We start from the raw sequence: 16,653 nt of genomic DNA, 5'->3' as shown, positions 1-16,653 counted from the left end.
TCTTTAATAACCTCTTGTGTGGCACCTTATCAAATGCCTTCTGAAAATCCAAATACACCACATCCACTGGTTCCCCCTTATCTATTCTGCTAGTTACAACCTCAAAAAATTCTAACAGACTTGTCAAACACAATTTCCCTTTCATAAATCTGTGTTGACTCTGCCCAATCCTATTATTTTCTAAATGTCCTGTTACCACGTCTTTAATAATAGATTCTAGCATTTTCCCTACTACTGATGTCAAGCTAACTGGTCTGTAGTTCCCCTTTTTCTCTCTTCCCTCCTTTCTTAAATAGTGGGGTTACATTTGCTCCCTTCCAATCCGCGGGAACCGTTCCAGAATCTATGGAATTTTGGAAGATGACAACCATGCATCCGCTATCTCTATAGCCACCTCTTTCAAAACCCTAGGATGTAGGCCATCAGGTCCAGGGGATTTATCAGCTTTCAGCCCCATTAATTTCTCCAGTACTATTTTTTTTTTTACTAATACTAATTTCTTTCGGTTCCTCATTCTCGCTGGACCCTTGGTTCTCTTTTATTTCCGGGAGGTTTTCTGAGTCTTCTGTGAAGGCAGACACAAAGTATTTGTTTAATTTCTCAGCCATTTCCTTATTCCCCATTATAATTTCTCCTGTCTCAGCCTGTAAGGGACCCACATTTACTTTCACTAATCTTTTCCTTTTTACATACCTATAGAAGCTTTTACAGTCTGTTTTTATATCTCTTGCTAGATTACTCTCATTTTCAATTTTCCCTTTCTTTATCAATTTCTTGGTCCTCTTTTGCTGAATTCTAAAATCCTCCCAATCCTCAGGCTTACTATTCTTTTTGGCAACCGTATAAGCCTCTTCCTTTGATCTAATACTATCTTTCACTTCTCTTGTTAGCCACGGTTGGACCACTTTTCCTGTGGGTTTTTTGTGCCTTAAAGGAATGTATTTTTGTTGTAAATTATGTATTCTTTAAATGCTAGCCATTGCTTGTGTATCATCATACCTTTTAATGTAGTTTCCCAGTCTACCGTAGCCAACTTGTCCCTCATACGTACGTAGTTTGCTTTGTTTAGATTTAAGACCCTAGTTTCGGATTTAACTGAATCACTTTCAAACTCAATATAAAACTCTATCATATTATGGTCACTCTTCCCTAAAGGTCCCTTTACTACAAGGTTATTAATTAACCCTTTCTCATTGCACAATACAGGAAACTCTTTTTTTTATCTGGCACCGGCGTGGTGCCGGTTGATCAAAAAGTCCGGATTACAGAGAGGTATACTTAGTAAGGTACGAGAGCCCCGTACACGGCCACAGATCCAGGCATCCCTGTTGCATGGCAACAGGTGCAGGAACCCCGGTTACACGGCCACAGATCCAGGCATCCCTGTTGCACGGCCACAGATCCAGGAACCCCGGTTACACGGCCACTAATATGAAGTAAAACTTAGCTGAACCTACTCCTGAATTTTGCCGGTTTAGAGAGATTTCCGGTTATTTAGGTGCTGGTAAAAAGAGAGTTTCTTGTACTAGATCTAAAATAGCCTGTTCCCTAGTTGGTTCCTCAACCTACTGATCTAGAAAACTATCTTGCATACATTCCATGAATTTGTCCTCCACACAATTACTGCAAATTTGGTTTGCCCAGTCTACATTTAGATTAAAGTTCCCCATGATTACTGTATTATCCTTGTTACATGCGTCTCTAATTTCCTGATTTATACTCTGCCCTACATTACAACTGCTGTTTGGGGGCCTATAAACAGCTCCCACCAATGTTTTCTGCCTGCCCCTTGCTGTTTCTTGGCTCCACCCAAACTGATTCTACTTCTTGATTTTCGGAGCTAAGATCCTTTCTCTCTGCTGTCTTTATCCCATCCTTTATTATCAGGGCTACCACTCCTCATTTTCCATTTTGCCTATATCTTCTGAAAGTTAAGTATCCTGGAATATTTAGCTCCCAACCTTGGCCATTTTGCAACCACGTCTCCGTTATGGCTATTAGATCAAACTTGTTAATTTCTATGGGAGAGAAATTCAGTAAAGCCCTGTTTGGGTGCCATTAGCGGCCGTGCGCAAAGTTTAGCGCCTGGCGCAAATTATCACCTCCGACGGCAAACTTGGCTTTTATCGCCCCTGGAGGTGATTGGAGCGCTAAATCAGGTGCTTCACACCTGTCTTGAGGCGCAAAGGCCAAGGAGCGAGGCGCTACCTCACAGCGCTGGCGAAGCTCATGTGATGTCAGTCAGCAATGGAACACAGACACACTGGCACCGTCCAATTCTTAAAGGGGAGTTCTGATGAATGGTCATCGACCTGAAACGTTAACTCTATTTCTCTCTTCACAGATGCTGCTTTACCTGCTGAGTTTCTCCTGCATTTTCTGTTTTTATCTTAAAGGGGAGGGTTGATCTTGCTCTCCATCCACATCCTGCTCATTGCAGCCTTGAATCTCGGCCTGAATCTCAGCCTGGAGAGACCTGTACAAACAAACCTGCTGGAAAGAACAATGGCGAGTACCAGGGAAAGAGCTCAGAGTGCAGCCCCCATAGTCTCTTCTAAATCGATACAAGGAAGGGCAAATCAAAATCAACCTGCAACGTGCTGCTCAGTACCCAAAACTCCTTCACACAGCGTTGAATCTCTCCAGAAGTCTCTTTCTCTCTCAGAATGCGTGGTGCAAAAATGTCACCGACAAAAAAAGGCAGGAAGTGGTCACCTTTAAATAGCGCTCCTCTAGTCCCTTTCTGACAGCATAATGCTCCCCTCAACCTGTCGTTGCTAACGGCAGGCGGTAAGGCAGGGGACGCCACTCAATTTCCGGTCCGGGGCGCTAACGGGGCGTTGCGCACTCGACTGACGTCACGATCTGCCGGCGCAGGAGATCATGGCGGTAGTGTTTAGCGCCGCCGCAAAATGTCTAGTTAATTTTGCGAGCGGCGCAAACATCGCTGCGCCCGGGCGCTAGTTGCTTTGCGCCCCATTACCGCCCTCTTAAGGCGCTAACGGGCGGCGCAGACAACTGCATTTTTCCCCCTATGTGCGCTATTAATGCATCTATTTCATCAAGGTATTCATCTGCCTTGCTGATGATTGAGAGTAGACTGATGGGGCGATAATTGGCTGGATTGAATGTGTCCTGCATTTTGTGGACAGGACATACCTGGGCAATTTTCCACTTTGTTGAGTAGATGCCAGTGTTGTATCTGTACTGGAACATCTTGGCGAGAGGCATGGTTAGTTCTGGAGCGCAAGCCTTCAGCACTACAGCTGGGGTGTTGTCGGGGCCCATAGCCTTTGCTGTATCCAGTACGCTGCACTGTTTCTTTATCACGTGGAGTAAATCGAATTGATTGAAGACTGGCTTATCTGATGGTGGGGACCTCCGGAGGAGGCCGAGATGGATCTTCCACTTGGCACTTCTGGCTGAAGATGGTTGCAAATGATTCATCCTTGTCTTTTGCACTTGTGTTGGGCTCTGCCATCATTGGGGATCCTTAGTGTCGTGTTTGATACCGAGATGAGCTCCCGACCACATATCTGCTCCGACACCAAGACCACCTACTTCCACCTTTGTTACATCGTCCAACTCTGCCTCTACCTCAGCTCATCTGCTGCTGAAACCCTCACCCATGCCTTTTTGTCCTCAACAATTGACTATTCCAACGCTTTCATCACCAGCCTCCCATTTGCCACCCTCCATAAACTTGAGCTCATCCAAACCTCTGCTGCCCGTTTGCTAACTCGCACCAAGTCCCAATCACCCATCACCACTGCGCTCGCTGACGTATGTTGGCTCTCTGTCTGCTAATGCCTCAGTTTTTAAATTCTCATCCTTGTTTTCTGATCACTCCATGGCCTCGCCCCTCCCTATTTCTGTAATCCCCTGTAGCTCTACAACTCCGAGAACTCTGCGCTCCTTCAGTTCTGGCCTTTTAAGCATCGCCGATTTTAATACCTCCAGCATTTGTCGACTGTGCCTCCAGCTGCCTACGTCCTAAGCTTAGGAATTCTGTCCCTAAACCTCTCGATCTCTCTACCTCTCCCTGCTCCTTTAAGCCACTCCTTAAAATCTACCTCCTTTATCTGACTTAATATCTCCTTATGTGGCTCGGTGTCAAATTTTCTTTGATAATGCTCTTGTGATGTGCCTTGGAATGTTTTACTACGTTAAAGGTGCTATATAAATGCAAGTTGTTGTTGTTCTACTGCAGCTGTATGGAACCAGTTAGTTATAACACTTTTCAACGACATGAACAGATCTAGATAGCAGCATCATTTTGTGCTCACATTTTTACCAATTCATTGGCTTTTGGTCCAGATGTTGCCTCAACTGACTTTCTTGGGCTGTTCAGCAGTTAACGCATTCTGTGATTTCATTGGTCCTAATCAACTTTTGAAAATTTTGTAACGTATCTGCTCCACACCAGAATTCCTGCCACCTTCTCAATCTGAGCACGCCTGTCACCAGCGAGAGGCCCAACCAGTTTTGCTGGGCGACCCTTGTTATTATACTGTTCGTGAGCTGCCTGCGCACTTGGAACATGGACAGGCTGCTCACCAATTCGGGAGAAGGCTGGCCTCAATCAGTGCTGTCACATTTCATACCAGTATTGTCTCTGCTTCAGATGGGCATACCCATAATAGGATTTCAAAACATTGCTGCAAGACTGATCCAGCACTGTCTGGCACGGAACTGATTGCTCAGGCATCCACTAGTATGGAGGCTGACTGCTAATTTGCCACTGCACAACAAAGACTGTTAGGGTGATGCTTCAAATGCTGTTGCTGCACCAGCTTGCATTGTTGGGGAGCATCCAAATAAGGCCAAGAACAACCAACAAATGGTGCTGGCTACCGTTTCTGCTTCTGAGTCAGTCCAGCACCATTCAAGGTCAACTGTATTGCCATCTGGATTTTTTGATAGCACTGCCAGAGATGCTCCTCGTTACCAAGGGGCGCTCTCCAGTCATGGAGCTATTGCTGCAGACCAAGAAGAGCTGACTAAGATGATTTATTTGCCAATCTCCTTTTATTTTTAGGTAGCATTACCAAGTTATCTGGGAAAACAAAGGGTTAACATCAACAGTTGCTGAACCGGGTGGGTCCCCAAAGCATTGACGACAGTACAGAAGGGTAGAAGGGGATGGTTTATTTTGTATGATTAATTTTTCCTGTTGCTGCAATTAAAGCGTTACTGGTTAATGAATATTGTGCTCCCCAAAGTGTTTTTTGATTTTCTCTTTAGCTTCGAAGATATATTTATCTTTCTCCTCCCTCTTGATATCATTTACTGTTGCATCATCTTCATTCTCCTCAAACACTGTCATGGGCTAGGGAGTTGTTTTGGATTTTTTTTTTCTAAATCATAATTGACTGGTGTTTCAGGTTAGGTGATAATAGACATATTTACACATTTCACTTGTCCAAAGCACTTGAAGCAAGTGGGAGCACATCAGGTCTGAATCTACTCTAACATAAATACCAAGTGAGGTACAGGAAAAGTTCTGATATCCGGCACCGACGGGACCGGCGTGTTGCTGATATATCAAAACTGCCGGACATGCAAAGTTAACGTTGAAGCATACGGAGATGAAAATCTCCGTATTTGACAACAAACACGGTTGCTCAGCAACAGCTTGTAAACACTCGGCCCGTACCTTGGAAGCGTCTCTGAAGCTGTTGCTAAGCTACAAAGATGCTTTCCAGAGCCTGCCTGTTAAAAGAATGCTAGGAGAAGAAAAAAAACCTAACCAAAACGGCTGCTGATTTCTGCCGTTAGAGCGAGGTTTCCGGCCATACAACCTCCGGATAAACCAAAGTTTCCTGTATAAATTAGTTTTTCTGTGTTTTAAAAATGTGGAGAATTAGGGCTCTACGGTGAACGCAACAATCAAGCTGAACACAATTTATTACTGATGCTTTTCATAAGCACCCCCCCCCGCACCCCCACAAAGTACTGTGAAGGTGGTGTAGCACATGGGCAATGTAATTATTATTTCTTGGCCTGTGTTCTGGAGACACAGGAGGCTGTCTTGATTGGTTTATTTTATTTAATGAGAAAACTCAGTTGAAGCTGGAAAACCTGATTTCAAAGGGAAGATGGAAATTTGAGTTTACGTCTTCTAATTGTCAGTCTAAAATAGTTATTTGGCTGATCCTCCTTTGTCTAGAATTAGATTTGAATAAGTTAAAAGTACAGAACTCTCAGCAGAATGCAGCACAGTTGATGCATGTAATAAATATTTGTTGTAATGAAAATAATTCTTGTGACGTGAGCTAAAATATTGAGACTTGTTTTGTACTTTATTATTAAGTGTTGTTTATTCGCGCGCTGTAGCAAGAATGCATTTTTTCTTTTCTAGCAGCTGTGAAGGATAATTCATTACTTACGTCTCTATACCCATATCAAACAATATTTCTCTGTGTGATTTCTGTTACTTTGCAGGGCGGTTTGAAGAACAGACAATACACTGCTACCTTACCCCAGGAGTTCATCCATGAGCTAAAATCAAGTGTTTCGGATGAAAGGCTCTTCAGTTCTCTGGAATCCCTTCGGGTATCTTTGACCAGCAATCCTGTCAGGTAATGAAGATATCCCAAGAGTGCAAATCAGGCACTTGCAGTAAACCTAACAGATGTACTGAACCTGCAGACTTACATTTCGTCGTTAATTTTATAATAAATTTCTACTTCCAATGTGTAAAACTAACATTAACCACATACTGTTCCTCATAAATATTTATTAGCTACGCGAAAGCAGGTCAAGATAATTTATGTGCGGTTTTGATATCCACCATTAATTGTTCACTTTAGAAGACTGACATTGTGTAGAAGACTGACATTGTGTAGAATACTGTTATTGTTACGTGTTCAAATGACTTCGTATAGTCAGAATCAGGTTAACTTGTAATTTTGACTGAGCTATTCACTCATGCAACAGAACTAGTATTGTAATATAGGATTGTAAAATTGTGGAATGTCTCCTCCTAAATTCATTTGTTCCTGTGATCATTTAATTTGCTTATTTTTAATTTACTCATCCTAAATTTATGCAGTCTTCAAATCATGGAAAAGTATAGCCAAGAACTGTATGTGGTTTTCAGAGATACTGGGCTAATAGAAATTCTGGTGTACAATGGTTTTGTCAGAGAGTGAATTCACGTGTAGCCTTTATTGCTTTCCAAAAGCATCAAAAGGTCCCAGTTGAATGCAACCTGTTGAAATCGGTTGTGGTTGCTTCAGTCTAGCCGTGATAAATGACTCATCTTTGAATACTTGTCTTTGCATTACTATGTACTTATCCACTTGAGCTTGCCCATAATCGTGTCTGACTAGTTTGTCCTCTTGCCTCTAACTTCAAAGAGGGTGTCTCTGATCTTTAACCAGATTTGGCCCATTCGTTTGTATTGCAGATCATTCTCAGTAGGGTTTTCCAATAATATGAAGAACTAGTTTGTTCCTTTACAAATACATTGTTAACCGTTAACTTGGATTGTGAATTTGGGTCACCAGAGACGATGGCCCAGAAATTCAGGTCGGGGGCTTCCCGCAGATGCAAGCCCCCGACCTGCACTTAGCTTGTGCGCCGGCAGTTGAGCTCTGGGCTCCCGTGGAATTCCGCTCCGGGGCCTGCTCCAACTCCCGGCGCGCTCTGCTTGCGTGTCCCAGGGGCGTAGTTAGTGCGATGCGTCCCCTGGGATCACGTGAGCCATGGGCAGCCAATCAGAGGAGGGTAAAGCCCATTCATAAGATTGACAGGAAGACCTGTCTAAACTTATGAATATACGGGCCCCAAAATAAGAGTAACCCTTCAAATAATTTTTTTTTAAAAATCACACTTTTTAAATAAACTATAAATTACATTAAATAACTATTTTAAACAACAATTTAAATTTTTGGAAAAAATAATTTTATAAAAAAACGGGGCTAAAACTAAACTTACCTTGCTTTAAAGTATTTAAAAATAATAAACCTGTGGAAAAAATGTTTTAATTTTAATTAATTGACCACTTACCTTTTAAAATGCAGGCCTTACGCCTGGTTTTTACATTTCTAAAATCTAAAGACTTACCCTCACGGAAAAACCTGTATATAAAAAAAAAACGTAAGTTCAAAGCGCACGCGCAGACTCCCGCGCGCACGCGTTCGACCTCTGAACCCCTTCGTTCAGAGGAACGGAAGTGCCGGTTTCCCGCGCATGCAAGAAACCGGCACTTCCATCGGGTCCACGCGTGAGTACCCCGTGCGTACTCACGCGTTGGGACCCGAATTTCTGGGCCGATGTGTTTTTCTTTTGTGTAGGTTTTTGTGTAGGTTCTATCAGTTTATTGGTGGGAAAACTCCATAATTACATACCATGCTTGATTGGATTAATGCATGGCGTATTGTTTAATTCATCACTGCAATATCCAGTGTTAATTGGAAAGTTGCAATAAATATTTGACGGTTCGAGAATCAGTATTTTTGAAAAGTTCCAAAGGTGTTCATTTTGGACATCTAAGTAGTTAAAAAGCAGAAACTTTGAGACAGAAAATGAGAAGTCGTTCTGGACGCTGGTGGTCTGAATAGATCACTAATTACATTTCTACAAGTAATGCATTGAAGATGAGCAGAATTTTGTAGTAAAATATCAAGAAACTGGGTATGTCACATGGAGAGAGACATTGAATTAAGTCCATCATGCTTGTTCAACATAAGTTGTGCTTTTAGTATTTACCAATTGTTAAGCTTCATATTTCTATTTCTAGATCATGTTTAGTGTCTTTTGTCTATAAACATCTGATCTAATCATTTATTTCATTGCTGTTTTTGGGACCTTGCTGTGTTCAAATGGGCTACTGCGTTTCTTGCATTACAACCGTGACTACACTTCTAAAGTACTTTGGGGCAGAAATTCGGTATCGCACCGTTTGGGGCGCAATTATCAGCCGGGCGCAAAGTTTAGTGCCTAGCGCTAATTATTGCCTCCGACTGCAATCTTGGCTTCTATCGCCCCTGGAGGTGATTGGAGTGCTAAATCAGGCGCTACGCACCTCTCTTAAGGCACTAACGCCAAGGAGCGAGGCGCTACCTCAGAGCGCTGCCGAAGCTCAGATGATGTCAGTTAGCTATGGAACACAGACACACTGCGCCGGCCAGTTCTTAAAGGGGAGGGTGGATCTTGCTCTCCAGCCACACCCTGCTCATTGCAGCCTTGTACCTCGGCCTGGACAGACCTGAACTTGAATTCTGTTGCAAAGAAGAATGGAGAGGCCCAGGGAACGAGCTCAGCGCTTCAGCGACCGGGCCTTGGTGGCTCTGGTTGGCGCAGTGGAGCGCCGAAGGTCAGTATGCTACCCACAGAGTGGCAGGAGGCCATTGCCGCGCGGATATAGAAGAGCGTGGAAGGAGGTGGCACAGCACGTCTCCTTCAGGCGCGTGGTGCCCAGGACCCATATCCAAAGTCGGAAGAAGTTCAGCAACCTCACTCGGATGGCCAGGGCGAGTAGCTGCTTTTCAATACCTCTACATCCCTCCATCTCAACCTCACTCTCTGCCCAGAGGGTTTAAAAACCCCAAATGCCCAACACTCATCCAAGACACTCCCAAAACAAGCACTCTACTCGGAGCTCCGGCACGGCAAGAGAGCCCCAGGTGGGCAGAGGAAACGCTTCAAGGACACCCTCAAAGCCTCCTTGAAAAAGTGCAACATCCCCACCGACACCTGGGAATCCCTGGCCCAAGACCGCACAAAGTGGAGGAGAAGCATCCGGGAAGGCGCCGAACACCTCGAGTCTCTTCGCCGGGAGCAAGCGAAAGCAGCGCAAGGAGCGCACGTTAACCCAAGCACCCCACCCACCCGCCCCTTCAATCACCGTCTGCCCCACCTGTGACAGAGTCTGTAGGTCCCGCATTGGACTCATCAGCCACCTGCGAGCTTATTTTTAATGTGGAAGCAAGTCATCCTCGGTTCCGAGGGACTGCCTAAGAAGATGACTTTATAATAATGTAAAATATTGAAATAGATTTGTAAATATGTGCAGTTTTTAATACAAGTAACATATTCATCTAAAGAACAGAATTTTCAATTTCTCCAGCAAGTTCTGCCATGTACTCCTACATTGATCTTCGAATTGGAGTACACATCCTGGATAAAATCTAAGATTTGTCCATGTATCTCCATAGTTTCCATCTTATTCATGCGGACCGCATTAGGTATTGGGTCGAAAGCAGAATGAAATTTGATGAAAGGAATGCAAATAGGTCTTTTCTGAGCCTCCGTGCTCTGCAACTCGTAAACCCGCAACCTCTTACTTTTTCTGATTGCTCCAATGGGTTTCCAAAGTGTTTGATTATGTATGTGACGAATAGCCAAATAACAACCGTAAGTGAGATTCCTCTGCAATTTTCAGATTACTAGGACTTCTCTTCTTGCGGATCAAAATCACAACTGAGTTCGGGAATGCTGAGGGTGTGCATGCCTTAAGCCAAATCATATTCACCAGTCTCAAAAGGCAGCTCCAGTGTGTTCGCTGTTTTTGGCATTGGCCCAGAAATTCGTGTCGGAGGCTTCCTGCGGGTGCAAGCCCCCGACCTGCACTTATCTAGCACGCCTGCCGTTGTGTTGTTGGCCCGCGTGGGATTCCAATCCTGGGCCTGCTCCAGCTGCCGGCGCGCAGTGCTTGCGTATCCCAGGGGCGCAGTTAGTTCGAAGCGTCCCCTGGGATCACGTGGGCCATGGAGAGCCAATCGTAGCAGGGAATCTCCATTCATAAATTTGACAGGAAGACCTGCCAAATCTATGAATAGAGATCGGCCCCAAAACCTAACTAAAACTTCAAAAATTTAAAAAAATCATCACATTTTAAAAATAACTATAAATTACATAAACTTAAATTATTGTTTAAAAGTTATTTTTTGAAAAAATTAATTACAGTTTTTAACGGGGCTAAAAATAAACTTACCTTTCTTCAAAGTATTTAAAAATAATAAACCTGTGGAAAAAATGTTTTAATTTTATTTAATTCACCACTTACCTTGTTAAAAGCAGGCCTTGCGCCTGCTTTTTAAACGTGCAGCTGCTAGAGACTTACCCTCCCGGAGAAACCTGTTTTTAAAAAAAAAATAAAAAAAAATTGGAAGTTCCAGGCATATGCGCTGCCTCTCTGATGCACGTGTTTGACCTGCGAATCCCTTCCTTCAAGGGAACGGAAGTTCCGGTTTCCAGCGCATGCGCAGTGCATGCACGAAACCGGCACTTTCGTTGGCCCTACGCGTGAGTACACAGTGCGTACTCACCCGTGGGGACCAGAATTTCTAGCCCATAGTTCTTCAAAATAATTCCCATTTGCCTCCCCTGGTGCTGATAGTTGTCATATATGGGAATAATCAATGCACATTGATTTGCTATGAATGTTTATACTTCCGAAGCCTATTTCTGTCACACAAAGGATCTGCAGCTTGTTAGCTTTCAACCTCCTTCCTTCTCTGGTTCACAACAACACGTTCCGAGTAAGCACGAGACACTTCGTAGTTTAGTATACGGAACAGACTTTATTGATGCACAGTACAGGCAATCAGAGTGACTTTTCGGTTTCTGTATCTTTCGAGCCCTCCAAAGAAATGCTGAAAACCATGCTCCTTTATACACTACTATATTTTGCCTACATCAAAGGTAAATGTCCTAGATAAGAATTCATGACGTATCTATTACCAAATCCTTCAAAGACAGACTATTCATGTAAACACTTGCAGTTGTTTAGTTCAAAGCTATCTCCCCTAAACAATACTTCCTGATGGAACAGTTAGTATTGTAACATCTTTGAACAATAGGCTTTATTAATTGTTACCTTTTTTATGCGATAGCTTATGGATACCTCTTACCCATGTTTATTACCCTAAAGTTAAACTTCAATCACTCATGGCTGATGTTATTACTATCATGTATTTCTTTACACAACCACTCTACATATCAGACGATCAGTTATGCATTCCTCTCAGGACGCTTCAAAATTATCCTCTTTATATTGGAAAGTTTATTGCTCCGTGATGCAAAGAAGTTCGACTGTTAGCTCTTAACTCCCCAAGATGTCCAACTTACATCTCTCCAGGATGTCCAACACAGGTCTAAGCTTTCTTTCATAGTATGATTACAACTGGGATTTAGCAGAAGGACTAATTGTCAACAAACTGCAACAATTTGAGCTTAGATTTCCAGAATAGTTATTTTAAGTAAACATTCTGAAAATAGTGCAAGGCTTGTACTAAATTTGGTGTTTATTAAGCCAACAACTGAATTGAAATTAGTCACCTTGCAAAATGATTTTCCAAACATTAGAATCGCCTCAAAGAAATTCATCACTGAACCTCATCAATTGATGCAACTGCATTTATAATCTGACTTCATTTTTACCAATTATTTACAACCTCTCAGTTGTAGATTGATCAGTGAGTAATAGCATGTAAAGCGCACGCATTTTGGTTTGCTTATGAGGTACTAAAGTCAGAAGTCAGTGCAGAAGCCATGTGATTGTATGGCTCCATATGCACAGAAGGAATTGGGGTAACTTTAGGGAAGTGCCCAGGCACTGCAGTAAGTTTCAATTCCATGCTGATACTTGTCAGCAAAATTTGGCAGGTAGACACAATCCTGGAAACCCTGTCACTGGAAAACATTGATGGCATGTATTCGGGCCGCAATGGTCTTGTGAATGACAAAATTGGTGATGGTGTCTATCTAGTTTTAGCAAAACCTGGTTGTACAGGCTGATGCACGATTGGAAAGAAAGAACAAACTTGTGGGTGTGAAAGGTACGATATAAATGTAAGACATCCCAAAACACTTTACAGCCAATGAATTGCTTTTAAAGTACAGTGACTGCTATAACATAGGGAAATGTGGCAACCAATTTGCGCACTGCAAGGTCCCACAATCAGCCATGAGATAATGTGTTTTTATGTAGTTCAGATCGGTTGATTTATAAATATTGACAGAATACTGGAATAACTCCCATGTTCTTGTTTGAAAATAAAACTCGGTTCTATTAATCTATCTGCTTGGCACAGCATATTGATCAGAATTGGGTGCTGTGTTGTTGGGGAAGAAGAATTAAGGATCTATGTGGAGAGAGATTTCAAATTCTGAGTAATTGAGAAAACATTGTAAACGTTTTACAATCCTGTATACTGCTGATTTGCTGTTTTGTTCTTGAGGCCCTCCATTCAACCCCTTCTAATATTATCATAGAAATATTAGGGATAATTTTCACCTCAGCTACATAACCTGCCCATTATAGCATCCACCCGATTTTCATTTCCAGTGAAAATGAACATCAGCATGCAGATGGATTGTATCAATAAATATAATTGGTAAATGCAGAAGTGCTGAAATGATCAGACCAACCTAAGGCTTTGGAATTTGTGTGTTGCAATGGGGTGTTTGGAATTTTTTGAGGATGTAACTGGTAAAATAGATAAGGGAGAACCAGTGGATGTGGTGTATTTGGACTTTCAAAAGGCTTTCGATAAGGTCCCGCATAAGAGATTAGCGTGTAAAGTTAAGGCACATGGGATTGGGGGCAAGGTATTGACTTGGATAGAGAACTGGTTGGCAGACAGAAAGCAAAGAGTTGGAATAAACGGGTCTTTTTCCGAGTGGCAGGCAGTGACTAGTGGGGTACTGCAGGGATTGGTCCTTGGACCTCAGCTATTCATAATATATATTAATGATCTAGACAAGGGAACTAGATGTAATATCTCCAAGTTTGCAGACGACACAAAGCTGGGTGGGCGTGTGTGCTGTGAGGAGGATGCCGAGAAACTCCAGGATGATTTGGACAGGTAGGGTGATTGGGCAGAAGCATGGCAGATGAAATATAACGTGGATAAATGCGAGGTTATCCACTTTGGTGTCAAAAACAGAAAGGCAGATTATTATCTGAATGGCAGTAGATTGGGAGAAGGGGAAGTGCAACGAGACCTGGGTGGCCTTGTGCACCAGTCCCTGAAGGTAAGCATGCAGGTGCAGCAGGTGGTTAAGAAGGCAAATGGTATGTTGGCCTTTGTAGCGAGAGGGTTTGAGTACAGGAACAAGGATGTTTTGCTGCAGTTGTACAGGGCCTTGGTGAGACCACACCTTGAGTATTGTGTGCAGTTTTGGTCGCCTTATCTGAGGAAGGATGTTCTTGCCATGGAGGGAGTTCAGCGAATATTCACCAGGCTAATACCTGGGATGGCAGGAATGACATATGAGGAGAGATTGGGTCGATTGGGCTTATACTCGCTGGAGTTTAGAAGAATGAGAGGGGATCTCATTGAAACTTATAAAATTCTGACAGGACTGGACAGACTAGATGCAGGAAGGATGTCCCTGATGGTCAGGGAGTCCAGAACCAGGGGTCACAGTCTAAGGATAAGGGGTAGGCCATTTAGGACAGAGATGAGGAGGAATTTCTTCACCCAGAGAGTGGTGAACCTGTGGAATTCTCTACCACAGAAGGCAGTAGAGGCCAATTCATTAAATATATTCAAGAAGGAGTTGGATATATTTCTTAAAGCTAAAGGGATCAAGGGATATGGGGAGAAAGCAGGGACAGGGTACTCAATGTGGATGATCAGCCATGATCGCATTGAATGGCGGAGCAGGCTCGAGGGGCTGAATGGCCTACTCCTGCTCCTAGCTTGTATGTTTCTATATGAACTTAGTTTGTTTATGAATGTAATTTTCCATTCATGTTTTTTGTAGAAACACTTTCTAACTGTTTAGCTTTTTCCATTGGATAATGTTGATTATGTCCAAAACTGGATTTGAATTCTCCAGACACTTAGATTTTGGTATAGAATTTTCGCACCTACAGTATAATTTGGCTGTTTGAACTTCTGTGCAACGAGTGTACTGACATTATATAGGATTACTTCGGATTACATATGTTCTTATGGTAAAAGGCACAGGAATATCCACAGTTATGTGTAGTAATGCCTCTGCTATCTCTTCCCAAGATTCTTTTAAAACGTGCGGATATAATCCATCTGGACCAGGGATGTTTTCCTCTGAGGTTGATTCGTTTATTATAGCTCCCCTTTTTATTTTAATATATTCAAGAAGGAGTTGGATATATTTCTTAAGGCTAAAGGGATCAAGGGATATGGGGAGATAGCAAGGACAGGGTACTGGATTTGGATGATCAGCCATGATCTCATTGAATGGCGGAGCAGGCTCGAGGGGCCGAATGGCCTACTCCTGCTCCTATCTTCTATGTTTCTATGCAAGCCTTGCAGGAGACCAAAGCGGGACACTGATTATATTTAACAGGCCAGCTTGATGCAAATTGCCCTGGATCATGAAGAGAAAAGCTATGCTGCAGATATTCCAGAGGTGACATGATCTATATGTGAAAAACATTTCCTGATATGACAGAGAAAATTTGCATCTGATTTGTTACTCATTAATCTCTGGTGCTATCATTGTTTGGGTAAGTATCCATTCATACTCTATGTCTAAAATAACCAGATTTTGTTAGAATGTACCAGCATAGTAAAATGGATTTGTGTTGAATGAGTTGTATCCATCGCCAGTTTGAGAATTGATGTAAGTTTTAATAATTTCCAACTATCCATTATGAATTTTGCTTTTTATGTAATTAATCATGCTTTACCAATGAATAATATGCAGTATTCCCTCTGTAAACTTCGCCCTCTTAGTTGAGAAATAGATATTAATGCTAATGAGCAATTATTTCTAAGTGATATCTTTTATGTTGTGACAGCAAAGGGGAAGGAGAAAGCAACAACCAAAATTTGCTATATTGTAAAATACTGTCAGCAGTTACAGTACCAAACGATTTTGAAGAGAAGAATTTTATGGTCCGTGATACTGCACTAAATAATTATTTCTTGACTGGTTAAGCACAATTGTATTTGACACTTCAAATATGCCACATTTCCTCCCCAATGTTTAAGAAACCATAACTGCACCTTTTCTGAAGTGTCAGAATGTGTTTACTTGAAATTTGAGGATAAGCACTTGGAGAGAATTAGCCAACACTGATTTTTAAAAAATGCACCAACTGATGGTATGGGATCAATTTTTAGTGAGCCAGACAGTGTTTATAGATCAGCTATACCAAAGACTGTATTTAATTAAGAAGTGTGTCCTTTTTAAATGGAATGTAAGGGCCCCACAGAAAGCTTTAACGTTTGCATAAAATTTATATGCATGCATCCTCATTTCCTTTATTTACAATACTATATGACACTTGGAATAAGAATGCTTCATTAAAGCGCACGTCTAAAAGGAAATGATCTAAACTGTAAAAGATTGACATTGTATTTATTTTTTAAAATATTTTGTTTTGTAAGGGATCGAGATTCAGTTCATCAGACAATTACCAATTTACCAGAGGTAACATTTTTCTTTGATTTGCAGTTGCTTAGATGGATCAGTCTTGTATACTCTGTTAATCAATAGTTTTGGAACCAAGGTTCTTTTAGAGGAAGTGTCTCACCACCAGGCCTTCATTTAAGAAAGAAAGAACTTGCATTTATATAGTGCCTTTCACATCCTTGAGAATACCCCAAAGCAATTCACAGCCAATAAATTACTTTTGAAGTATAGTTACTGTTGTAATGTCGGGAAACACGGCAGCCAATTTGCTGACAAAATGGTCCCACAAGCAGC

General features: G+C 42.2%; 1 protein-coding gene across 1 annotated transcript in view; it reads left to right on the top strand.

Moving 5' to 3' along the window:
• The window catches only part of LOC147111592 (protein diaphanous homolog 3-like), a 1,088,834-nt gene that overhangs the window by 224,108 nt on the left and 848,073 nt on the right, over positions 1 to 16,653 (top strand). Inside the window, exon 5 of the mRNA XM_085998659.1 lies at positions 6,445 to 6,581. Coding sequence (XP_085854785.1) covers positions 6,445 to 6,581 — 137 coding nt within the window. The remainder of the gene's footprint in view (positions 1 to 6,444; positions 6,582 to 16,653) is intronic.

This window comes from Somniosus microcephalus, chromosome 10, assembly GCF_052327205.1.
Source record: "Somniosus microcephalus isolate GS21.2 chromosome 10, FLI_Smic_1.0, whole genome shotgun sequence".
Classification (NCBI taxonomy): Eukaryota; Metazoa; Chordata; class Chondrichthyes; order Squaliformes; family Somniosidae; genus Somniosus; species Somniosus microcephalus.
Note: the sequence above shows the minus strand (reverse complement) of the source record. Positions and strands in the feature narration are given on the sequence as shown.